Raw genomic sequence first — 26011 nt, forward strand, 5'->3', positions numbered from 1 at the left:
GCGAGGAGAAACGACAAAGGTGGCAGAAGCGTATTTCCTCCACGTCACGCACTCACAACAAACCTGCGAGCCTCAGCTCGCATCGGGGTGAGGAAGCGTGCGGATGATGAGCTCATCCTTGCTGCCTCTGTACTGCTCTCAGCAAAGTTCTCTCCGCCTCCACTTTCACCATGGACAGTGTCCAGGGGCAGAACTGAGCGCTGCAGAGAGGGAGGAGGAATTACCTATTGATTTCTGACAGATAACCAGTACAAGTGCAAGTAAAAGGGACCTTGTAAGAGGTAAGGTAGCATTGGGCAGTTTCTTGGACGTTAATTCCATTCATTTTAAACCAGCATAGAGCTGACATACAGATAACTTCTCATATTTAAAGTGTGAATGAGATCTGATACATGTACAAACCCACCAGAGGTCATGAACTTCTCCCTTGTCCCCTCCTGTCTCCATACCCCATGCTCAAGCAATCGCAGTGGGTTTCCTGTCACTATAGATTGGTTCCCAGCAGAACACTGTACGCGCTCCTGTAAGCAGATCATTTGACAACAATTAATACATGGTTTGTAAATCCTGAACTTACTGCTGCACTCATGTGCTTGCACACCCTTGTTCTCTCTCCCACTGCCATTAATTTTTCTCATTCTAGAAATAACTCACATTCTAAACCCCTACTCTCTAAAATTTGGCTCTGTATTTAATAATTGTCGAAGTTTAACTATCTCTGTAATGTTTGATATCAAGAGCAATCATGATATTTCAATATGAAGTAAAACTTTGACTTAGATCTCATAGGAAATTTTTTAAAATGTTTTTGCAGTTCTGGGGGGAAATTAAAATTACAACTCAAACATATTTTAGTTACAGAGAAGCAGGATAGGTGAACAACAAAAGACTTTAAAGCTTCAAAATATACTACATTAGGATAAAATTCTATGCGGGAAGTAGAATGGTCTATAAGTTTAAAGAGTGAAAGGAACAATGTATATTCCCAATTGTTAAAGAACTCTTCCTGTACTTTTTTAAATGCTGTGCTTTTTAGATTCTATTGGCTACATTTAAAAGAATAGTTTTATTTTGTAAATGTCAGTATTTACAGTCTGCCAGAAATTATATCTTTTGTAGCTCTTTAAACTATGATGAAAAATTCTGGATGTCAATGTGAAAATGGTGAGGGTGTAACTGAATTTTTCAAAATCCTTTCAAAAAATGTGTGGTAAAAAAAAATATGTAATACTAATAGTCACTGCTCTCTCCCCACCCCCAGCACCTCACATAAAAGAATGAGGAAGAAAATGCCTGGTGCCAGCTAAGAGGGGCAGGCATGGTGTTCAGGGAAGTGGCTTTATTTTACCTCAGCTCTGTAGGCTCTTTCTTCTGGCCCAAGGAGGCAAACCTGAGTGTCAAACTCTTCCCTGAAAGGGGATTTAAACGTTAAGCTGCTCAGCCCCGCTAATCTTACATCCTCCCGTCAGAGTACTTGGGTAGAGGCAGAAGTCAGAAGAGTAACAAGGACCAGGAGAGTTAGTTTTGAACCACTCCTATGGGTGCCTAACACGTAGTGATCTCCTACAGCTGTGAGAACCTGAGTCAGTCAGGCTGCTTAGGAAGCAAGTGAAATGGCTGCATATCTGGGCAGGGCCAAGAGGACTCTTCTCTCCCACTCCCTCCCCCTCCCCTTCCCTTCCCCTCCCTCCTCTCTTCTCTTCTCCTGTATTCTTCTTTCCTCAGCAGCCCAGCTTCTTCTGAGCTGTGGAGTCTTTGCGTGTCTGCTTCCTTCTTCTATTGCTAGTGCCCAGTCTTATCTTCATTTTTCAACCCAAATTGCACAGAGAACCAATCCTATCGACAAAACTGATTTTCCTTTGGGCTTTGGGTACAGTCCTCCATGCCTGGCAGGGAAAGTCCTTCATTTATGAGTTATAACTGTGTCTGATGAAGGAGGCTCAGGGCAGGCAGAGGGTAGTGGGAGGGTTGTTTTCAGAAATTTGGGAATATTGGACTTGACAGGATAGAGACTGAGACATCCGCCTGTCATTCTCTGAGGTTGAATGGATGTCTGGTCCTCCTGTGTCCCTCTCATAAATCACGTAGAAATAGTGACTTGGATATCACTGTTCAGGGACCTTGTTCCCCTGCAGACGTTAAAATGAGGATCAAGAGAGCATAGGTGCTTTCTATGTCCAAAGAGATGTCCTACACAGGAGGAGTGACCCCAGCTCTTCACAGGAAACAGGTGCTGGCAGAGGCTGCAGGGAGCCAGGGAGGAACTCCAGGCACCCTGGGCCTTTCTTTTGCTAATATCAGAGTCAAGGGAAGAGATGGAGAGAGGATAATTGTAGTTCCCCAGGCAGCTTTGAGGTCAAGGGCTTTGGGAATCATGTCCAAAATGTCTGTCTCACCTGCCAGACTCAGTTCCTAAAATCCCAGCACTGACTTATTTCCCTGATGTCAGCCCATGCAAGCCATTATTATTATTATTATTACTATTACTATTACTATTTTGAGACAGACTCTCTGTGAATAGTTCCAGCTAGCCTTAAACTCACTATGTAACCCGAATTGGCCTTGAACTTGCTTTGATCTCCCTGTCTCAGCCTCCCAAGTACCACCTCGCCCAGTGGAAGCCCTTATAATTCATTGTTGACCAGTCACTTTAGCTAGAATCTGCTTACCACATTGTTTTTGTTTTGTTGGCACTGGAGATTAAACTCAGGGACTTCACACTGAGCTATATCCCCAGCTCTTTTTTTAAATTTAAATAATAAATAAATGATTTTTTTAAAATTTTGATACAGGGTCTATATTGCTCATATTGGGCTCAAACTTGCTATCTTCCTGCCTCAGCCTCCAAGAGTGCTGAGATTATAGGCATGTTCCACCACACCCAGCTCCATTGGTATTTTAAAGAACAGAGACCCAGGAAACCTTGAACATCAAAATAGACAAGATTTTAGGGCAAAAGAAGGTGAGCAGGGAAGTGGACAGGGATGGAGAGAGGAGGAGTTGGGGGTGGTCCTCAGGGGTTCTCTGGGAGACCAGAGACCCGTAAGGAAGAAGCGAGTTCTTCCTTACGAGGGAGAAGACTGTGGGAGGGACTGTGAAATCTCCTCAGCTGAATTCCTTGTTCTTCTAGAATTTTCCCTGCCACTAAAACTAGAGACTCACTTCTGAAAGATAAAGCAGCAAGGTATCGTTTGATATTTTCCTCAATTGGACAAAATTTTAACTATGTATGTATACACTTTGAGCAATCTTATTCTCAGAATTGTCCTGCCATTGTAGTTATATACTGATAAGGATAGTCTTTGCAACATTGTCATACAAGGCTGAAAACATCCTAAAACTCAGTCATTAGGGGTTTGGTTAAACACACGGAGGGGCACTCCTTGGGGAAAGATAGGTTCCTTGAGGACAGGCTGGGCAGCGAAGGGAGCTAGCGCAGTGTGCTGAGGCGAGTGTACCGGTCCCTCAGAATGCACCGTTGGGCAAATGGTAAATTCAGTCTGAGGTTAAAGTGCAGACCAAAGCCAAAGAGCACCATGTCAGAATGAAGCTTTTGGAATGCAAGAATGAACCTGAAATTTCATCTCAAAGCACAGAATGTAATTATTCTTGGAATTTTGCTATTATGATTGCCAAGCATCAAACGTCAAGGTCACCATTACTGTGCAGCAGCAGAACTTGTGGTCACTTGACTGCTGCTTCACCTTAAGGAGCTGATGCCCACTTTCTGCTGAGACCAGTGGAGACGCCAGGTATTTTCGATACTGTGTTTTCCTGCACTTTCCTTCATGCTCTGAATATTTCTTCTGATGTCTGGCTCAAAGATAATTTAATCATGGATATTGTACATGATTTGGTAATCTTTTCTGCTTATGAGATGTTCAAGCAGAAAAGCTGACATTTTTTTTAAAAAAATTCATTTCCACATAATGTGAATTCCCAAATACAATTTATTCTTGAAAGTCTCATAACCACATGGAATTAAATTCTAAAAATCAAACATAATTCTTAAAAGTTATTTTATTAGATATAATGAATGTGAAATAGACACCTACTCGTTGACAGACATTGGAATTATTATTTAATCAAATCTCTATTATTCTGCCTTGGATTATTAAAAATTGTTTAGTATATATTGGCTCATGATGATTATAATGTTTCTTCTAAAGTGACCTAACATTCTCAAAATTCTTTTCAACTCAGCCTTTTCCCCAATTTATTTGTTATTTTAAATATTTGAATATAAAATTAATACACAAACATTAATTGTGGCATTTATATCTTACAATGTATAATCTAATCTATATATAGTTTGATTAAAAGAATTTTAATGTATGAAATATGAAAGAGATTTTTCCTTCATCTAAACACTAATAGTGAATCATCAGTAAGTCTAAACAGCATGGCTGTGCATATACTAATATGATATACTGATTAGATACAATGATAACTTTATTTACCCATGACTGTAGACCAAGCACAAGCTCAGGGTTGTAACAGTGATGCTGAATAATAAGCATTCAGCTATTTAAACTTCCAAAAGCTGAAGTCAAAGGCCAGTTCACAGATTGGGGCTGATTATCAAGGCCAAAGCCAGACTCCAGTGCATTTTTTATACACAGGTACATAGAGATAGTCCTTCTACTTGGGTTGTTTGGACTTAACCACTTTTCCACATTAGGATGGTAGGAAAGAAATATAAGTTCAAGAGAAACCATACTTTGAATTCTGAACTTTGATTTTTTTCTTGGCTGGGTTTCTCACTGTGATATTCTCTTGCAGTGCTGAGCAGAGGCAGCAAGCTGCAACTCTCAGTCAGCGACAAGAGATTTTCAAAGCTTCATTAAAAAAGTCTTTGTGTGAGATGGTTTAGCTCAACTGTAGACTCATGGAAGTGTCCTAAGCATATTTAAGACAGGCTAAACTATGCTATCATGTACAGTAGTGTAGGTTCTGTCTTGCTTACTTTTCTTGTTGCTGAGACAAAATACCCAACACTCAAAGTTAAAGGAAGGAAGGTCAATTTCAGCTCACAGCTTGTTGAAGTTTTAGTCCATAGTTGGCTGGCTCCAAGGCAAGGCAGCACGGCAGAGAGGCATCACAGAGGAGAAACAGTCCATGGTGTGGCAAACAGAAGACAATAAGCAGCAAGCGGTGGCAGCAGCCTTCCCTCCTTCTCTCCCTTTATATCCTATCCAGGCTATACACCTATTGATTGGTGCCATCCACACCCAGAATTAAGCTAATTCCAGTCAGGGGAATAATTTAGTACTACACGTCCTTAATCCCAATATCACACACTCTACGCCCAGCCAGCTCTAAAAAGCCCTACCTATGAGCACATGAGGCTTTGGAGAGACATCGAGATACAAGCCATAATGGGTTCATTCAATGCATTTTTTTTACTTATGTAATTTTTTCAACTTACATGGCAGTTTATAGGGGCAGTAGCCCAGCATAACTCAAGAAACATCTACATACATACAACCTTATGTGTGTGTATCCCTAGTCTGCCCCTAGCTGCCTCAAGGAAGGGCACGTGGAACCAGGGAATCAAGAATTGGAGACTCATATAACAATAAAGTATTGTGTATCTTTTTAAAAAACAGAAGAAAATATTTTGAATGTTTTCACGGTAAAGAAATGAGAAATGTTTGAGAAGCTGAATACATTTACCTGGATTTGAACATTCATAATACATACATGCATTAAAATATCACCTACACTGCTCATTTCTACTGGTCTATTAAAAGGAACAGTTATTGCTTAAAATTTTTTTCCTTCTTTTTAATTTTTTTTTACCAGTTTTGAATGCTTATTTCTGATAATGTGAACAACTAATTTGAAGATAACAATATGCAATATAATAGCCATTGTTGAATTCCTATCATCTTGTTTAGTGAAATTCTGTATAATTTCTAATGATTTTTAAAATTATTTTTTATTCTCTTTAAAATTTTTTAAAAATCATCTAATACACTATAAATATATAAAATCTTTATGTGTCATTTAATATATTTTTAAACTAGGCATAGCATGCACACCTGTAATCCCAGCACCTAGGAAGCTAAGGCAGGAGGGTCAGGCCCGCTTGGACTACATAACAAGACCCTGTCTCAAAAAATATACATAATACTACTAATTTAACAACATTCTTAAAAAGAGACTCATTTCTTACTGTGTACCTGTTGGGAGTGAAGCTGTCTGTGCCTCGGGTATCTAGGACAAGGTCATTGATTCTCATGATTTTGGCTGACACATAAAGTGATTTTGCCTTCCCCTGAGATAATATAGACAATTCCTCTCTTGTTCCCCGTGTAATCACCAAAGCATGATGTTTTGTTGAAGATTAGATATTCTTCCTGTTCTGGATCTTACCCTCCCCTTAGAATTCTCTGTAAACGGCCTCTTATGCCGATTGTATAAGTAAACACACTGCAGTTGGACAGATCCTTTCTCCCATCAGGAGAGAGTCTCCCACCTGACCTCAGCTTTCTGCACCTTGACTCTTCATTTCTTCATCCTCCACCATCCTCCCTCCGGATTTTCAAGAGCTGTGCTGGATGCAGCATCTACCATTTTGGTCTTTTACAGCTATGCACATATTCCTTATAAATGCATACTCACTGTGCTTGTTGAAGAGACTAAAATAGCATGTACTGAGCAAAAGTTGTGAATGCACATTTGGGGAAGGCTATTTTCAAGGGTGTAGGTTGGTAAGCAGGACTTGGAAGTGACCTGGTCACATTGAGGAGAGCTGTGAGCCACAAGCCTGCACCCCAGGAGTCTCCTGAGGGAGACCTACTCGGGCGGGGGGAGGGGCCCCTGTGTTGGAGAGTGCGCCAGACTGGCTGGTTAAGAAATTTCCAAGTACAAGGTGGTTCTGTTCTGCCAGCCTCTCACATGAGGTGCAGTCCTAGTGAAAATGGGGCTCTCTTAGGGTATTTGGAAGGATCTTATGAGTAGAGATGAATTTTCTAACAAATTTCGAGTTCAGCCCCCTCTTGTCAACATGGCCACTGAATTAGAGGCACAACCTCCAAGGACTAAACCGGGGCACACTGGCAGCTCAGGATATGGAGAAAGGCTCTACTAGGAGAATCCATCTCCGTCCACCCTGCAGGAGTCCTGCAGTGAACATCAGGGGTTATGGAGTAGTGGAGCTGAAGGCTCAGAATGATCTGAGCCATGGGCCAGACTGGGACGGAGCAGTGGGTCCTGTAAGGTCCTGAAAGATTCCTTCCTCAGAATTGTACCAGATCTCAGGAATCCTGAGCTCTTGACCAAGGTGAGTGACCAAGGTTGGTACAAAGAGCTGGGTAGGCTTTCCCTGCTAGAAACTCCCCTTTTGAAATGGTGCAGTTCAGGCAGGCATCTCATCCAGGTGGCTGTCTCTGGAGGACATCCCCAGGTTTTTGTGTGAGGATAATATGTCCAAGATGCTTGATTTCCCCAAAGTACCCAGCCCTGACTAGCACAACTATTTCTGTGGCCAAAACTCTTCAGAGGATTGGAACCTCCCAGGAGCAGAGTATTCTCACTTCATTATTTCTAACGCTAATAGCTAATACTGATGAGTGCTTATTGCTCACTAGCCTTTACCTCTGCGAATTTATCTTAACAACACATAAGAAGAAAGTTCACAATGGTGGGGGCATTAAAGGAAATTATGAAACAATGGAGTGGTTTAAATAAATGATGATAAACTTACAGGGAATGGTTTATTTATATAATAGAGAAGAAAAAAATGTGTATGCTAGAATGAATTCTCCTGTGTAACAGAAATAGATTTTATGCAATAGAGTGTTTAGGATTTTCCAACCATTATGCAAACTTTTTCAAAGTACTTTTACTCAGCGGTGTAAACAAACAAAACATAAAAAAGTAGAACTTCCTCTCACTGAAGTGTTGGAAAGGGGATATATCGGTACTTGGTTAGCTTTGCTGACAGGCCCTCGCTGCACTCCCTACCCACTCCTAGGGCAGCCACTAACAGGCTCCAAGGCTTCAAGCAGCATTTTTAAAAGTATAAGGAGACAATGATATGATATAGTGTGTTAAAATCAGAATGAAAACCATCCATATAGTATATCTTAAAATAAAAATACTCTCAAACCCACACGCAGCATAGGAAACTGCTAGGAAAAGAGCATGTTAAAATCATTATGGTTTTCTCCTGGTTAGATTTTAGGTCATCTTATTTCTTCTTTAATTAGTTTTTTGCTTTTATCTTCCAAAGTTCTCTCTCTCTTTCTCTCTCTCTCTCCCTCCCTCCATCTCTCTCCCTCCCTCCTTTCCTTCTGCCGTTTTTTATTTTATTTTTAGTAGACTTTTGTCTTTATTTTCCAAAATCTATGTATTTCCTTGCTTGTTTTCTAACTTATGAAAGGAGGCTCCACATGCTTTGGAAGTACAAGGGCCAAACCATGTGGTGCAGCCTCAAGCAAGTCCTGCTTCGGCCGTATCACATGCCAGGAAATGTGTGTGCACTTCTGTTCCCAACATCTCTTTATGAACAGCTACTGTGATTACAGTCAGGGCCAAAATTAATTAAGAGGTTTTTATTTTTTTCACTCCCAATATTCACCCCAACATTCAGTTGGCACCAAAAGCATGAAAACTTGTCCTCTGTGTTGCTATTCCCTGATAATAAATGATAAAATAAGAATTCTGATTGAGTCTGCAGACAATATTTAAATTCTATTATTATGTAAGTAAGCTCATGGTCTAACCAAGGGGTGAACAAAAACAACCTTTCCTTTCCTCATGCTCTTTTGTTTTTCCTAGTGCTGGCAATTATTTCATTGTTGGAAGGAAGAGAGTAGGACAGGGATAGGATCCAGTGAAGAATCCCGGGGTGGTTGTCAGTGTTCTATTTGTTAACCAGCGTATTGGTCAGTATTCACTAAAGGGACATATTTAAGAGATAGATATATTAAAAAGTGAGCTGACAATGGCCCCCTACAGAGGCAGATGTGGAAGAATGCAGAAGGGCCAGCCATCTGCATGCTGAAGGTCTGAAGGATCTAGTCAAAAGCCAAAGACTTGGAGCTCAGTGCAGAGCCCCATGCAAGTCTGTGCCAGGAAGCCAAAGGATCTGTGCTATAAGGCTGAAGAGTCTGTGCTGAAAGCTTGGAGACAGATGTCCAAAGGTGGTGGTGAAGACTGGAGCTCCTCTGAAAAAACAGAAGAGAGCTTTCCTTCTTTCCCTTTTATTTCATTCAGGCTAAAAACCCATGGGTTGGTGCCGTCCACACTCAGAAGGGTCTTCCCTCTTCTATCATCCAGACACATCCAGAACTTGCTAACCCAATCAGCTGGATATTTCTTATTCAAGTTGACACCACAGTTAACTATCATGACTTGGATGGTTCTTATAAAGGGATTTCACAACCAGGCGTGGTGGCACACACCTATAATCCCAGCATGGAGGCTGAGGCAGGAGGATCACTGTAAGTTCAAGACCAGCCTGAACTACATAGTGAGACCCTGTCTCAAAAAGACACACAAAAAGGGGGAGGATGTTGCACTATGTTCACTAGGCTGTATTTTTGGTTTGCATGGCTTTTTCTGTACCTGTGTTTTAGTTTACAAGAAATATAAATTTAAAAGTTTAAATGAATCATGCAGCAAGAATAAAAACCATACTTTTTATTTTAGTCCCTTTGAATGCAAATTTAAGTCTTTATATGCACCCTCTGATGGTTTTGTGAAGTAAATCATCATGTAACTTTCCACACAAATCTGCCACGTCACTAGTTCCATTTCCTTCTGGATCCTGTGGGATGCCTGTGATCCTTTGGTACAAGTCGGGTCAGCTGCTCTCTAGGCCTATTTTGTGGCTATTGGCTTAATATACCTCTTCACCCTCTTTCTGTATTTTAGTAAAACAAGGGCTAATGTGGGATCTATTTTTTTCAGACTGTCCGTATCTGAAAATGTCTTTATTCTCCTCTAATTTGACTCATAGTTTTGCTGGTTATAGAATTTGCAATTAAATGTCATTTTTACTCCAGAATTTTTGAGGGCAATATCCACTGTATTCTAGTTTCAAATTTTATTAGTAAGAGGTTTTGTACCATACATATTCCACATTTTCTTTCTTGCTGGACTCTCTCTAAGCCTGGTGTTTTGAAGGCCCTGTTCATATAACTCAAGATAGATCTTTTTCATTTGTGGTGATATGTCCTGAGTGGGTCCTTTATTGAAGACTCCCATCTTTTAGGTCTGATAAATTTTCCTTTATTCTTTCTTTTTTTTTTTCCTTTGGCATCGGGAATCGAACTCAGGACCTTGTGCTTGCCAAGCAGGTGCTTATGCTGCTGAGCTATACCCCTGGACCTCCTTTATTCTTTCTTTCACAATTTCTTCTTCTGTGTTTTTTCATGAATTATTAGATTTCCTGGCTTGAGCCTCTAATTCTTATCTTCTCCTTTCTCATATTCCATCACTTTATCTTACTGTTCAACTAGCTGGGAAATTTCCTTTACTTTTTCTTTAAACTCTAATTGGTTTTCTGCTGTTTCATTTTTAATTTCTAGGAGGATTTTACTTTTACATTGGATTCTCTTTTTCATGAACTCAGTATCTTTCCTTTCTTCTGAACAGGTGGGGTGTCTTTGAAGCATTCTCTCTCTGTTGTCTCTGCTTTCACTGCTCTTTATCTGTTTATTGGGTTGGTCTCTCATGTTGGGCATTTTTCTCTGGTGTTTGGGATCCTTATCTCCCAGTAAGCTGACTGCAAGCTCACTGTACAGGGCATGGTTTACAAGTGACTGTTCTTGGCTGTAAGAGTGTTGCATGGATGACCAGCAGGCTTACTTTAGAATCTATGGAGCATAGATGTTTCTTCAGAAAGCCATCATCCAATCTCCAGCTTGAAGGGAGAGGAGGAGGAGAAGGAGGAGGAGGAGAAGCTTAGTTACTTGAGAGTTGGAGTTAGCTAGAAAAGGCAATGGCTAGATCCCATTGATGATCACTGTCCATCCTCTTACCCTTTCCACCATTCTCCAAACAGCCCCTCATCACACATCCAGCCCTGTGCTTGGTCTTCTTATGTCCATAGCCTCTCTGGTTCAATGAGTCAAGGGAATATACTTATTGTCCTCTGTGGGAAGGGGGAAGTACAGGCAGTAAGGGTAGACAGTGAAGACAACTTAAAGGTTCAGCTGAAGCTTACAAATGGATTTTCAACAAATCCCTCTTTTCAGTCCCTATCGTTCTCATTCTTGTTTCTTTCAATTTCTGATTCTTTTTGAAATCCTTTAGGTACTTAGGCTTGACCCACATCCAGTCTACCAGATGACTACTGTTATTCCATTTGCTTTCTGTCTTCACAGACAGATGACCCTATTTACAGGTTCTCCATCCACAGATTATACCAATTGTGGATGGGAAGGAAATATTGGAGGGGGGTGCATCTGTACTGAATATACATAACTTTTTTCCCTATTATTCCCTTATTATCTTATTATTCCTTTAACAATAGAGGGTAATAGTATCATTTAAAATCCATTAGGTATTCTAAGTAACCTAGAGGTGATTTTAAGTATACAGTTGGACTGTGTAACTTACATGCAAACTCTACTCCATTTTATGTAAAGGACTTGAGCGTGCACAAATTTTCTTACGGTAGGTGTCCTGGAATGAAATCTCAGAGAATACTGAGGGATGACTTATGTTATGACTTTGGGATTGTAGTTACATCCTAATTTTATTGAAATTTAATGACAGAGCTTTTGTCTTTTATTGTCTTTGCTTTTGCGGTAACTTTTTAAAAAGGGAAAGAAATGTCTTCACACTACCATTTAAAATCCTTAAGTCTCTACTTTGGTTTCTAGTATAACATGGTAAGATGTTTGGTTTCCTGCAAACTAAGTTTTCTGCAATGAATACGCATGACTTTGATAATAAGTACACACACACACACACACACACACACACACACACACACAGAGTTAAATGCCAAAGAATCCAAAAAGGGCTGGGGCTCTGGCTCCTGGCATCTTCCTCAGTCTTGCTATGCCTTTTGGGTTGGAGAAGTTCACTTGTTCCATGCAGTTCGGCTCCCTGACTCCAGCCTCCTTGTCAGGGAGCACTCTGAGGGGGACCAGCTCTGGGCCTGGGCTAGTCCTGGAGAAGCTCTGGCAATCACGTGGCTCATCTGTATGCAGTGTGGAGCCTCTCATGCATTCTGACTGGTCATGCCTCCAAAGGCCATGGCACCCAAAAGAGGGTGGGCATTAGCTGGGAAATCATATGACCACTTCCTACAGACCTTCCCAGTGTCTCCACTTAGACATGGCAGATACCCTGGACCCTGAATATTCTTGACCTTCACTGCATCTACCACACCCAAGGGAATCTACAATCCCAGGATCTAAATTGCCCTGCAGGCCCCCATAAGCTCCCAACTCTGGGGCTAACAGGAACCACTTCAGGAATCCTAAAGCTGCAAATAATCATATACTCCCTGAACCCTCCTGGCCCAGGGACACTGTTTAGTTGTCTGAGATATATCCTGTCCTCCTCCCCCTCCTCCCTTTCAACACTTTCAGAATTCAAGCACTCCTTCCTCTACTCCCTCTACCACCCAGCAGGCTTGATAGCCTACCTACAATTAGATTCTGCTGGGACTCTTAGGAGACTTGATCCAGCCAAGTAAGTCAGGAAATTGCTCTCCAAATTTAACATGTCCATCAATCTCACCCAACATGGCAGCACTGATTTGGTGGGCTGAAGCTCTGAAGTTTTTATTTAATCCAGCAGAAACTACATTAGGCCCCCCAACTTCATAGGTTTACTCATTTCTCAATTTGGTTTTATTAAACTCAGCATTGAACAGACTTCATAAAATATTCCTTATCAACACTCTCCTGCTGGACTCGCCCATCTCCAGCCTGAGCTGCTACCAGGAAGAGCTGCAGACAGAACAGGCAGAAGGCTCTCTGTAGCTTGTCTTGGGGTACCTTGTAACACCCTTGTAAATTTATCTAGCCCCAAGCTCCTGCAGAAAATGGATTATGCACTGTGTGTGTGTGTGTGTGTGTGTGTGTGTGTGTGTGTAAACCCACACGTGGAAAGATATCCTCTGTTAAAGTCAAATGCTGCTTGGGTCACTTCCTACACCTCGAGAAACCATCTGTCTTCCCTGATGGACTAGGCTGTGCCAAGAGGGGCCCACAGACTTATGCACACAGACAGAGTTGCGTGTGGAAACTGGGTATCATCTTTAATTAACAATGCCACAGCCCAAGATCCTCTTCGTTGCTGTAGCAGGTGGTGATTGTGTGTGTTCCTGAATCGATGAAGGGCCAGCAGAGACTCCCAAGTAAGTCCCAGCCAACAGTTCTGTTGAGCAGCAGCAGGAAGGGGTTTCTGTAGAGGCACAGAGGCCAGGCACTGGCTTCCGTGGTCTCGAGCCTTCCGACTTCCTGGCCACCTTTCAACCATTCTGAGGGTGAGGCAAGGCCTGTGCCAGGCTGGATCTAAGGGCTTCTCAGCGGAGTCCAGCCTTCAGTTCCCAGTCCTCATCCTCTCTGACCAGAAGGATGATCCTGACCCAAATACAAACTGCTGGTCAGAAGTGGACAGCCTGGGCCAGCTTGGCCCCGTGTCACACTGGGCAGCACCACAATGGTCCAGTCCTGGGTGGGGATCCAGAGCTCCCGGGCCATTTGACTAGTTCCTTTCAGAGACAATCTGGATATGAGAACCGTGGTAGCCCAAGTCTGTTTTGGGGCCAGCCAGAGAAGGGCAGATTTGGCTTATGGTGGCCACTGGAAGTCACTTCCACCCCAAACCTAAGGGCCTGCCCCTTGCCTTCTCCACTCTCCAAATCCTCACATGCTCAGTGGGTCCACAGCTCAGACCTGGCAGGGGAGGCTCAGCGTGATGGAGGGTCACAAGGAAGCCACGACAGACCTGGGCTGCGCTGGATCCACAGCCACGTGACAGCCCGAGGCCAGCCCTTTTCCCCGTGGTCACTGCCAGCCAGAGCTCTCTGAAGCCAGATGGGACCCGCACTGACCAGGCAGTGAGTTCCTGGCCTAGCACAGAGGGGGAACACCAAAGTGGCTCCACTGTCCCATCTCCACTGCTCTGTGCCTTGGGAAGGCAAGGACCCCAAGTCCCAGGACGGTTGGATCAGCTGTTGGGAAAGCACCGCTGTCCAGGCGAGGCCTCGGGCCGGAAGCTGGTCTTGTGTAGGGGGCTGGGGTAGTAGGTGGTCGTATACACATTGGTCTGCTGCAGGGGGTAGAAGTTGGCTCTGTCATCAGGAATCAGGTTACTCTTGTTCAGGGTCTGTGGAATGAAGGAGGAAGCAGGTGAGGGGAGAGATGGGCAGAAGACAGTGCAGGGCAAGGAGTCCGGACGCCAGCCAGTGACGAGACCCTCCAGCAGTAGATGTAGGCTCCTCCAACCCACTGCTGCTTCTTCCCCCTGCCCACCCCTTATGCCCACTTAGAGCCAGAACCACTGTAACCATCTCCCTGCTCTGCTTCTACAAGAAGGTGCCCACCTTGAACTCCATAGGGGTGTACTTCTCGTTCTTGGGGGTGCCCCCGCCCTTGTAGTGCAGGTGGTTGGGAGTGGCAGGGTGGACAAGTGTGGACTCCTGAGACTGGCGCTGGCAGTGCTGGCAACACAGGTAAACTGCCATGGTCAGAAGCCCAGAGCCCAGGAAGCAGGAGACACCTGTGGCCACCAGGTGGATGAGACTAAACCCTGGAGGGGGACAGACAAGTGGTAAGAAAAGGGCCTTCTTGGGAACAAAAATTGCAATAGAACACTCCAGGACATAAAAGAAAGAGAGGGATTTGGGACCAGAGTGAAAGCAAAGCAGGAGACTGGGCAGCCTGTCACCAGGGGCCTACAGCACCACAAGTGGCTTGGATCACAGGTGGCAATTAGAGGATCTGGAGAGGGTAACTCCCTTGGATACAGGCTGATGATGGCCCCTAGCTGGAGAACATGGATGGAACTGCCCAGATCTCCCTGCACAGCACATTGAAGCGATATGACCCCCACCAGGCATGACCATCTGGAGCAGGAGGTAGGAAGAATCCAGACTTTGGGGCGAGGTAGAAGGACAGCATCATGAGTGGCTTCTTTTACCTCCACAGCCAGCAGCCTCCTCTACACTCGAGGCAGGCAGGATTACTGTAGAAAGAGAAGCAGAGAAGGTGTTAGGACAGAGTGGAGGGGTCAGGCTTCCCTGCTGGGCAGGAGCAGTTTGGTCCTCAGTGAGCTGGAGGACGGTACCTGAGGCCTTCGCTCCCTCTGCCTCTCTGCAGAGCCCCTCCTGTATAAAGCTCGGGCCCACTCACTAGATGCAGAGTGCCAGAGCCCTAAATGTGCACCAGGTGAGGAAGTGCACTGCCTCTGAAGTCTTATCCTGCACCGCCGCTGCCTCAGGACTCAAGCTTCAGAAGTAAAGGAAGCTGGGAGCTCAGGTGGGAAAGGTGGCGCGAAGGTGCTGAGCAAGGACATACCCGGAATCTCACTGTAGGGGCAGGGGCGGCTCTGGCTGCTGTTGCCAGCACAGGTAGCAGGCCCTGGGACAAGCTCCTCGCAGCGCCGGCTGCGGCTCTGGGCTCCATCCTCAGCGCATACACCCCACTCAGACCACGGCGACCAGCCTTCTGCGGGGTGTAGGGCGGGATGAGGTTGAGTGCTCCAGCACCAACCCCTGCTGGGGATCAGAGGCTCCTTGATGTTCCCAGCCAGGGCCAAATGCACCCAGTACCTGGGCAGGCCTGTGTGGCGCATAGCGCCTCCTCCGTGTGCAGCCCGAGACAGATGTCCTCACCTGGGGAGGGCGCTGGGCTGGTGCAGGAACGTGTGCGCTGATAGTGGCCCCCACCGCAGGAGGCTGAACACTGGGACCACGAGGTCCAGCAGGACCAAGCACCCCGCACTGCAAGTGGTGGGCTTGTATGAGGGGAGGGGCTGCCTGGGCCTGAGTGACCTCAGTGTCCACCCGGCCCCCTCTCAACAGGCCAGGGGCTGTCCCTCCTCCAGGGGTGGCAGGGGAAAGGCACCAGCAGACACCCCAGGGAACGAAACCCGCTGCACTGCAATCAGGCTGGTTCCTCAAGGGAGAGGGCAAAGCGAGGCAAGTGAGGAGAGGCCTCACTCCGCGGGGCAGCCACTGCATCCCAGGTCGGGGGAAAGCACTGCTCCGGGCCCGTGCACAGAGCTGGCAGGGAAGAAGGGTCGGCTGGGCACGGGGCTCCCAGGAGGCCCTGAGAGTCCCTGGGCGAGGGTTTCCCTAGGCAAGCGTTCACCCGCCCGGGTACCTGGGCAAGCCTGCGGGTTGCAGTCCTGGTACTCGGCGGCGTCGCCCACGCAGGGCAGACCTCCGTTGCGGGGCTCCGGGTTGGTGCACGTTCTCTTGCGGACGCGGAAGCCCAGCTCGCAGTCCCGGGAACAGGACGACCAGGGGCCCCAGGCGGCCCAGCCCCCGTTCAGCGTGTGCGGGGAGGCGCTGCCGCTGCGCAAGAGATCCTGCACCAGGGCTGGGGACGGCGGCACTCAGCGGGCGGGCGCGTCCGGGCCCGGGCCTCCCCGCCCCCGCTCCCCGCCCGTCCCGTCCCGTCCCCATCCCCGTCCCCATCCCCATCCTGGTCCCCGCGGCGCGCGGCGCAGGGCCGGGCTGTACCGTCGGTGTCGCAGCCCCCGGAGCCGTCGGCCGGGCACGTTCGCGTCTCCGTCCTTCTCCGGCCAAACTGCAGGCCGTGGGGGTCGGGCAGGGGCGCGCGGCACGTGAAGCGGAAGCGCTGCTCCTGCCGCGCCCCGCCCTGCGTCACGTTCACGGGCAGCCACGGCGTCCACGGCGTGTTGCGCCGCACCTCGGGGCAGCCCTCGGGGTTGCACGTCTTGAACTCCTTCGGGGTGGGGGTGGTTTCAGAGCCCCGCGGCCCCGCGCCCCGCGCCCCGCGCCCCGCGCCCCCGCGCCCCTCACCACGCCGCAGCCCGCGCAGGAGTTGCCGTTCTCGCAGGTCCGACGCCGCGACTGCACGCCGCCCCCGCAGTTGTTGCTGCACTTGCTCCAGGAGCCCCAGGAGGCCCAGAAAATGGGCACCGGGCAAGGCGTGTTTTCATTACAGAACCTGGGGAGGTGGAAGAGGGTTGTCACCCTGGGCGGTCGCCAGGAGTGCGCAAGGACAAGCGTCCCCGGGGTCACTCGGAGAATCCAGGTGCCTTTGTTGTGAAAACCCCCCAGCCGCGCTCACCGCTCCTCGCGGCTCTTGCCCACACAGATGCGGCCCCCGTGGCGGGGTGCGGGGTTGCTGCAGCTTCGCTGGCGGACCTGGAATCCGATCCCACAGGACGTGCTGCACTGCGCCCACGACGACCATGAGGTCCATGCCCCGTTCCTGGTGGAGTGGGAGGAGACAGACATGTGTCCCTCTGATCCCTAGCTGCTTGTCGGCGTGTGTCTGGGCAATGGATTTTGTAAGATTGTCAAGAAGGGACAAGGACAGAAGATATCCTAACCGGGCCGTCTCAGGCCAACCCATGCGTTCAGCTGTTTGCTCATTCGTGCCTCGGACTGGGACTGAAAGTCTTCCGTAGCGTCCTTTGCTTGGGACTAAAGGCGCCTATGCACATGGGCAAGAGGACACTCACAGAGGTCCCAGTTCAATCTGCGGCCTTCCGTCCTTCTCGGCTGGCAGGGCCTTGCACACAAACCTGTTCACGCTGCCATGTACGCTCATGCACTTGGACTCCAGTGATCAAATATGGGGTCCACTCGTTACTGGTACCCTTATTTTTAAAGTAAGACTAGAGCCTGGCGTAGTGGTGCACACATGTAACCCCAGCTCCTGGGAAGCTGAGGCAGGAGCACTGCCTTGAGTTTCAGACTAGCCTAGACTAATGAGTTCAGAGGCCGACCTGAGCTATATAGCAAGACCTTGTCTCAAAAAACCCAAACGAAATAAAACAAAAAAGTAAGACTAATGATTGTATTCCCTTGGGGGCTGTAGTAAGGATTAAATTAGTGAACACCTAGGAGATAGTTATTTAAGAGTATAGAAAATTATGACTTAGTTGTTGTTTAAGCATGACAGGTACCAGGCAGTTGCATGCTCTTTACATCTCAGAGAAACTCAGTGATTAGGTTGCTCGCCACGGTCACACTCTTTACAGAACTGCCCCTCAAGTAGAGGATAGCAAGGCTTATTGAAGCTTCCTTTGTCTGGAAGTGACTCCCACCCTGTCCAGCTTCCTCTTTGCCTGAAGAGACCCACTGAGGCAGAAACTTCTCTCCTACTAGTGTGGAAAAACTCCCAGGGATCATGTTTCCCACCTCAGACATCAGCCATTGTGTGGTCCCTAGCATTGGTTTCCAACCCTTTGTACAAAACCTGGGTGGAGTTTTCAATCTACCTGGCTACCTGATTGTCAATTTGCCCGACTGTCCCTACCCGGCCCAGGCAGACTTGGGTCAAGCCTGTCCTCACATACCTGGAGCAATTGGCGATGTGGATGGCTGGCCCCTGGCAGTCAAGGCCCCCACAGCGGGGTTGAGGGGAGTCGCAGGATCGGGCCCTGCACATGCAGGAGCCTGAGTTGTCTCCATCTAAGTGTTCACAAGGCTGCCAAGGTGACCATGGGCCAAAGCCCCCATCCCGGGTCATGTTTCGCACCTGCAGACCCGCAAGGGGGCAAGGAGACAGGTCAGGCTGGGCAGAGAAGCAGGAGTTCCCAGGGGACTTGGCAGATGCTGATTACGGAAGGGGACTCAGCCTGCTGGGGGGTATCAGGTGGGGTTCTCACAGGACAGGTGGTGATGTTCTGCATCCAGAGGCTCATGTTGGCACTGTCCTCGAGTGTGCTGCACCGCTGCTGTTTCCCGTCCCAGCCACAGTACGGGTCCCGGGCCCCCAGGCAAGCCCTGGAGGAAGGAGATGCTGAAACTGAGTCCACTGTCTCATCTCTAAGCTACACCAAGATACCCCGCTCTGTGTCCCCCTTCCATCCACTTGCCCTTCCTGATGATAGCCAAGTTCACTGAGCACTTCCTGTGTGTCCGGTGTCACTGTTAGCACTTTGGAAGTTGAATTAATGCAGCACCCAGTGAGGTACAGAGGAAAGCCAGAGAGCTGACCAAGGACTCAAACCTGCAGAGACTGCGTTGTACACTGAACCAAGGGGCTGTACCAGCCTTTGGGTGGGGCTCAGTAGCAGGGCACTTGCCTAGTGTGCTCGAGGCACTGGGTGCCTGAACCAAACTAAGACTCTTTAGGGACAGGTTGGCTTTTTCAAAGTTCCCTGGGCTATTCTAAAGAAAGCCTGCTGAGAATCTGAGAATCACTGGGATCTATAATACAACATTTTCACTGCACAGAGGACAAGGGAGAAGAGGCTTTTCCCAAGATCGCATGGATGGTACGGTGTGGAGCTGGGACCAGACTTGTGGTTCCCAAGTATGCTTTGCCCCTTCTGCTCCTTCCTCTTAGCTTGAGGTTATGTCTAACTTTACACCTGGGTGAAAGTGAGCTCATCCTCGAGACACAGTCGGGGGGCACCTGGGGTCCCTCCATCTGTGCTGTTTGGCGACAGAAAGCAGAGTCCAGTGCATTGTGAGAAAGAGCTGAGCCGCTGGGAAAGGGTAGGATGCAGTTTGTCCTTCCCTGGCCTCAGGCCTGGTGTCTCTTCAGAGGCCAGAAAAGGTAAAAGCTCACACATCCACATATGCCTGAGACACCTCCACTTCTTGTATTCTAGGGCTCTTCTTTTCTTCTGATTTATCCATGTAATGTATTCTTCAAATTTTTTTAACAAGAAATTGAAATCTGTGTTAATAGAGCCTCAAGAGAGAGAAAAAGAGGTCCCTGAGGATTATGGAGTTAGGATTTGCTGCCCATTGCTAAGATCAGATCCTGTGTCTCCCTTATGCCATCATTCCTGGACCACACTTGCTGGACAGGGTCTAGAGAACATTGGGTAGAAATTAGAAAACTGGAAGAGGCTTTGGGAAAGGAGGTACTGGACTGCAAAGTACACAGGAGGACAGATGGGAGATTCCACAGCACTATGTGAGTTTGCACACGGATTTTCCATGGCCAAAGGGGTCAAGGATGCTAAGAGGCAAAGGGTTACACAAAAGAACCAGGGGGTTGCAGCTTTGGGTGTGTTTAGGATGGGGGTCTTCTGTTGTCTGGAAGCTTCAGGCGAGTTCTTTATTTTGCTAAGTCATGTGAGGCTCCAGAAGACAAAAGAGGTGGGGTAAAAGACTACAAGGAAGGTAGGGCTTGCCCTTGCCAAAAGAGGCTGAAAAAAAGAGTGCTGTTCTCTGCTCCTGGCTGACACATGACCTTGTGTAAGTGAGGCAGTACTGGCGCCTCAGCGTGTGAGGCCCTCCCTGGACCCCCAGTGAGCGCCCTGTGGCCCACCTGGTAATCCAGGCCCCTCACCTGTTGCTCCAAATGTTTTCCCTTTGCTTGTCCAAGAGCAGTTTGTGTAAATGCTACAATATAAGGGTGCCCCTATTTTCCTCTTCAGTCAGTGATTTGATGTGATGGTGTTTTATTAGCAGAATCTATCAAACTGAGCATCACGGGACTCAGACAACCCATGAGCATGAGGAGTCCCAACCACCTTAGCCCAACAAGGTGGCTAGTGAATCATACCAGTGTGAACCCAGGAAAACTCATGCCTGAGTTTATTTCTCTCAGTCCCCAGAAAGGGGTATCAACAGTGAGAGGCAGCTAATGTGGCACTTTATAAGCAACATAAATTAATGGGGCAAAATAAGTACTAGCCATGACATGTGATGAGTAATAATAAGTTCCATCAAAAACAAATGTCTTTCAGAGGAGAAAATGGTTAAGGGCAGAAAAATCTGAATTGGCTTATATAAGACAAAAGCAGAGGATTCCAGAGGAGCCCAGTGTAGGAGTCCTAGAGCAGTAATTCCAGCAAATGGGAGGCTCCCATGTGTCTTTTAAAATGCTTATGCAAACAGAACAAAGAGCCTGCCTGAATCTGGGCCTTGTGGACTTGTAGATGGGAAGAGGCCCAGGCACTTGAGTCTTAAATACGCCCCAGGTGATTCCAAAGAATAGCCATGGCGGAGAACTGCTGTTCCAGGCCACATTTGCCAGGGCCCTGAGCCAACAAACGAAGGGCCCTGTTTCTCCGATCCCTGACACAAGGGAAGGAGGGAAGAAAATTGCAGGATAGACGCTGGCCCAGCCTCCCCTCCCCAGGCCCTCTCAGCCTCTCCTGTCTCTGTTAAGTTACAGGGAAAAAAGAGGTGATCAGATTCTCCACAGACAGCCTGTTTTGCCCGTGCCTGGCCCTGGCAGACCAAGTGGGCCTTTGAGGCTCTCTGGAGCTCTTTCCTCGAGAATAACCGAAGAATTCCCCTCCCCTCGGCTTGGGTGGATCTACGCTGACTGCTTTTGGCCAAAGCCCACACAACAGGAAATGTGCTTAAGAAAATGAAAGCCCCAAGCGGAGTTAAAGTGTGTCTCTGGCTATAGAAACGGGAAGCAATTTAGAGTTCTTTTCATAAAAGGAGCCACCGGGCCAATAGCATGTCACCACGTCCTGCTTTACTGCACTGTCTCAAGCAGCCATGACAAAAGGGAACAGGTTCATTCTGTGGGCTTGCAGGCTTGACAGAGACGGATGGTGGACTTGGCAGCAAGCAGATTCCAGCTCTATGTAGCTTGCACTCACATGGGAGCTGTCCAGCGTAGACAGCTTGTCCCAGCGGCTTGTGAACAAGTGGTCATTACTTAAGATGCCAGAGGAATAGGGCCTGGTCAGAAGCAGATGATTCGGTGGATGGCACTTCCCCAGACTCCCAGAAGACTGTGGGTGAACTGTAGTAAAGGTGTCCCTAAGGGCAGAGTGAAAGGTCTGCCAGAGGAAGGCATTGGTTCAGTCATTAAAAATCCATTTTTAAAGAACTTTGGTCCTCTCTGCCCAGGCCAGAGTCTTATCTGCACCCTGTGGGTCTGAGATTTGTCCTAGTGAGGGGTGGGTAGAGACAAACCCTGGATTCTGGGCCAAGGAGAGGAGGATCTTCTGCCCATCTCTGCCAGCTTTGGAAGGAACTAAGAAATAAGCATGAAATGCCTGTCTGAGGACACAGTAAACTCTGGGACATGTGCCCTGTGAGAGTGCAAATTCTGATTACTGTGATTGGCCACAGGCTCCCGGACACTTGAAATACACAGCTGGTGGCTGCATGTACTTGCAATAATGCGACTCTGCCTTTCATAGTTTTGAATCCACCTATCCACCTTGTGGCTGGGTTCTCACTGCACAGGTCAAGGGCTTCTTCCCAAACTCAGGAAACCAGATAGGGTGAAGGCATCAGTCACCAAGCTGTCCCTCTACAGCACTGCTCCAGGAAGGCAGGGATCGGGCCTGTACACAACCTCCCCGTCCACTCTGAGGAGCTGTGTGAGTGGAGAAATGGCCCAACACATTTCCTTGCTCTGTTCCCCTGCAGACCCCAGGGCTTCACATTTGGGTTACAGCCACACCAGCTCACCCAGGACTTCTACCTGCCCCATGACAATGCCACTTGCCACTGTGTGACCACTCCTTATAAAACACCTTTCCATGTAGCCTGAGACTCCACTACTCCCAGACCATTTCAGGGCCTGAAGCCACAGGATTCAGATCAAAATCCAAAGGTACCATTCTTAGCTTCCTCTCTAGCACCACTCTCCTGTCAGGCTACGTAATCAGTCAGCAGAAGGATCCGTCCTGTGGTGCCCTGGGTTGGGTCTGCAGGGGAACGTTGTGCCCTGGGTTGGGTGAGGTCTCTGTGATGGTGGAGTGTAAAGAATCCTGGGACACTGGTTTTGCTTTCTATGGATTTACAATCTTTTGGAAAACAATGCATATATGAAAAGTTGATTAACAACTCAAATTTCAAAGGCGAACATGCAAGATGAGGGAAGTGCTGTCAGCAGGAAGCCTGTGATTCACTGGCAATCAGTGCTGTCTGTTTTTAGTATCACAGATTCTGGGACTGTCCCCGGGAGACTTGGGTACTCCTAAATGCAGCTGAGGAGATACCAAACAGAAAGATAATAGCCAGTACTTATGACTAACTGGACTAGGCACTTGGTGAACATCACTCCCAATCCTTACAACTCTGCCTAAATCCAATGTCATTTGCCCCATTAATTTCCTCCCATTTGCCTGGTAAGAGAACCAAAGCTCAAACAGGTTAACTTGCTCAAGATAATGCAGTCAGTGGATGATGGACCGAGGTGGATCCCCAGGTGGTAGAATCCTTCCCTCTGTCTCCCCACATGGCAGCCACAGGTTGGGGTTTCTCTCTCTAAGCTAGGGAAAGCTTCGAGGAAGTAAGTGTTGAGATGTATTCACCTTGCCTATTCTCGCATCAGCAGGATTGAACAGGCAGGGCTTTGCAAATGCGCGCTGTCTTGCTGACAGAGCCGTGGGGCAGGATGAGGGGAGTCGAGTGTCTGCACACTGCCCTCCCTCTCCTTGAGGGCCACACCACAACCACAATCTCCTCCCCGCCCTGCTGGCCTCTCTCCAGCTACCACAGCATCCACTGGGGCTGGAGAACACCCCTTGGCAGCAAGGATGCGATCTGCCTCCCAAATTTCAAGGCCGGATGGCACACCCAGGAGGACTTTCCAATCCAAGGGCCACACAAGTCCACGTGGCTGCGGCAACGCGCACTTCAGATGACCACAAAAACAAGAAGGTGCAGCCTTCTAGCGCTAGGAGTCCAGGATTCATTTCCACTTCCCCCCTTAAATGCTGGTGCCACTGGCGCCCAATTTGTGACTCCACCTGGAGTATTGCGGAGACCAGATCTCAGAAGAGTGGGAGCCGGTGCGACTCCCCAGGAGGCTCCTCAGCTCACCCCACCCGCAGGCTCTCGCTGCCTCCTCTAAGGAAGGAAGAGAGGCAAAGACTGGGGCCCACTCAGATCATCCTCTCATCTGCCTCCATTGTCTGTCATCTGCCTCGTGGCAGGAAGAGCTGTGGTTTCAGAGGTAAGGACCTCTCTCTGATCCAGGGTTAAGAGTAAATCAAGCGAGTTGGAGAAGGCTGGCTGCCCTAACCGTGGGGTTGCCAACAGGGATAGCCACAGCCATCAGATTTGCTCGGCACATGGTTCTCCCAGGCAGTGATAAGTGCTTGATGCGCAAGATATTTCACCCGGAGGCAACGACGTTTCAGAGAGGTTAAGCGACTTGTTCAAAAGCACATATCAGAGACTGCGAAGGAACGCGACCCACGTGGGCCTCCTGCGGAAGCCCCGCCCCGCCCCGCCCCGCCGGGCGCGGCCCTCTCACCCCTGGCTGCGGTAGGCAGCGCACCGCTCCAGCGGGACGCGCAGCACGCCGTCGCTCAGCCCCACGAAGAGCGCGCGCGCGCTGTGCAGGATGCTCAGGCTGCGCAGGGGCTCGCGGCGCCCAGGCGGCAGCGCGTGCAGCTCCTCCAGGTAGCAACCACGGAGGCTGCGGCTGGCGGTGGACAGCGCCTTCAGGATGGTGCCTGATTCTGGGGGTGCAGACGAGGGGGGCCTTGAAACTGTGGAACTCGCAGCCCCACTCTGCTCCCCACCTCCAAAGCTGCAGCCGCGGTTGGGTGGAGCCGGCTCACCGGTGCCGATGTAGAGCACGTGGTAGAGCGTGTCCTTGGCCTGCACTAGGTCCACGACGAGGTGTGAGAAGCGCACGCTGTCCTGGGTGACACACGGCTCAGGGGTCACGGGTTGCACGGCCTCGCTCATCAGGAACAGGCGCTGCGCGTCCTGCAGGCTGCGCTCTGTGAGGTTCTCGTTGGGGCCAGTCTCGGGCAAGGTGCCGCACTGCGGGGGAGCCGAGTGGGGGGTGCTTAGCCCCCAGACCGTCGCTAGGCAGCTGTGATCCTCTCTCCACCCCTTCCTCATTATAACCCTGGTGGCCTCGGGTCAATCTCCAATATCGCCCGCCCCTAGTATCCTGCTACGACCCTGAACCTTTTCCACAGAAGGATGCCTTTTTCAAAGAGAAAAATAAGCCGGGAGTGGTGGCGCGCGCCTGTAATCCCGGCACCCGGGAGGCTGAGGCAGGAGGATCACTGCGAGTTCGAGACCAGCCTGGGCTACAAAGTGAGCTCAAGGCCAGCCTGAACTGCATAGCAAGACTCTGTCTCAAAAAGACAAAAACAAAACAAAACAAACAAACAAACAAACAAAAAAAAAACAAAGAGAAAAATGAGGCTGGAGAGGTGGGGGAGAAGGGACTTGCAGGGAAGAGGACTGGGGAAGGCAAAGAGGTCTGGGCTATCCATCCCAGACCCCAAAGATGGGTATGAGCCAGCAGGATTAGGGCTGCTTTTGACCTGGGTTAGCCCAATGGAAATCAGTTGGGGAGGGGCAGGGAGGAGACGTTGTACCTGGAAATTGGGGATGGGGTTGGCGATAGGGAGCCAGGCAGCCCTGGGGTTCTCCTGGTAACGAAAGGGGCCATTGAAAGCCTGGGAGATGGCGCTGAGGTTGAAGGCACAGACGGCAGAAGCTGCGATGCTGTTTCTGAAAGGCAGGAGAGGGCAGGATGCCGCTGTCCCTGTGGGTCCCACACCCCGCTCTGACGTCCCACAGCCAGCTGTCATGCCCCATCTCCCAGTTTCCGGAAGCTTGTAGGATGAGCCAGGTGCTTTCTACACCACGGGGGGTGTCTCAGAGCAAGGAGACCCACTGACTAGAAGCACCGGCAGGTCAGAGCACTTCCTCATGCCCTCTGTTCTCCCAGAGGTGGGAAACAGTCAGTGGGTTCTAGATGTGTTAGTCCCACAGTGCGAGACACATTTTTTGTTATAACTTGGTACAGTACTCACACATCTATATTAAAGTTTCATCAAACGATACTTACCCAGACTAAGAATGTAATTACCCATACATTCTTCCCATATTTTCATTCCACCCTATTCTGATTTGTTGATTAAACAGCTGGTTACCAAACTACTTGTTTATGCTGCATCCTTGCATCGCTCTGAACCAGATGCC

The 26011-nt window shown here is 48.4% G+C and overlaps 1 protein-coding gene across 3 annotated transcripts in view; it reads right to left on the bottom strand.

The window, feature by feature from the left end:
• Nucleotides 1-13205: 13205 nt before the first annotated feature.
• The window catches only part of Sema5b (sema domain, seven thrombospondin repeats (type 1 and type 1-like), transmembrane domain (TM) and short cytoplasmic domain, (semaphorin) 5B), a 109552-nt gene continuing 96746 nt past the window's right edge, over nt 13206-26011 (bottom strand). For all 3 annotated transcript variants that reach the window (XM_013515029.1, XM_005386522.2, XM_005386523.2), the window contains exons 9-22: nt 25402-25537; nt 24625-24832; nt 24315-24522; nt 18787-18904; nt 18475-18656; nt 17238-17381; nt 16967-17114; nt 16664-16889; nt 16302-16520; nt 15749-15919; nt 15495-15644; nt 15118-15162; nt 14522-14727; nt 13206-14304 (exon numbers count right to left, since the gene is read on the bottom strand). In XM_013515029.1, the coding sequence (XP_013370483.1) occupies nt 14146-14304; nt 14522-14727; nt 15118-15162; nt 15495-15644; nt 15749-15919; nt 16302-16520; nt 16664-16889; nt 16967-17114; nt 17238-17381; nt 18475-18656; nt 18787-18904; nt 24315-24522; nt 24625-24832; nt 25402-25537 (2320 nt within the window). In that variant the 3' untranslated portion in view covers nt 13206-14145. The remainder of the gene's footprint in view (nt 14305-14521; nt 14728-15117; nt 15163-15494; nt 15645-15748; nt 15920-16301; nt 16521-16663; nt 16890-16966; nt 17115-17237; nt 17382-18474; nt 18657-18786; nt 18905-24314; nt 24523-24624; nt 24833-25401; nt 25538-26011) is intronic.

Source organism: Chinchilla lanigera, unplaced genomic scaffold, assembly GCF_000276665.1.
Source record: "Chinchilla lanigera isolate Chin_1 unplaced genomic scaffold, ChiLan1.0 scaffold00026, whole genome shotgun sequence".
In the NCBI taxonomy this organism is placed as follows: domain Eukaryota; kingdom Metazoa; phylum Chordata; class Mammalia; order Rodentia; family Chinchillidae; genus Chinchilla; species Chinchilla lanigera.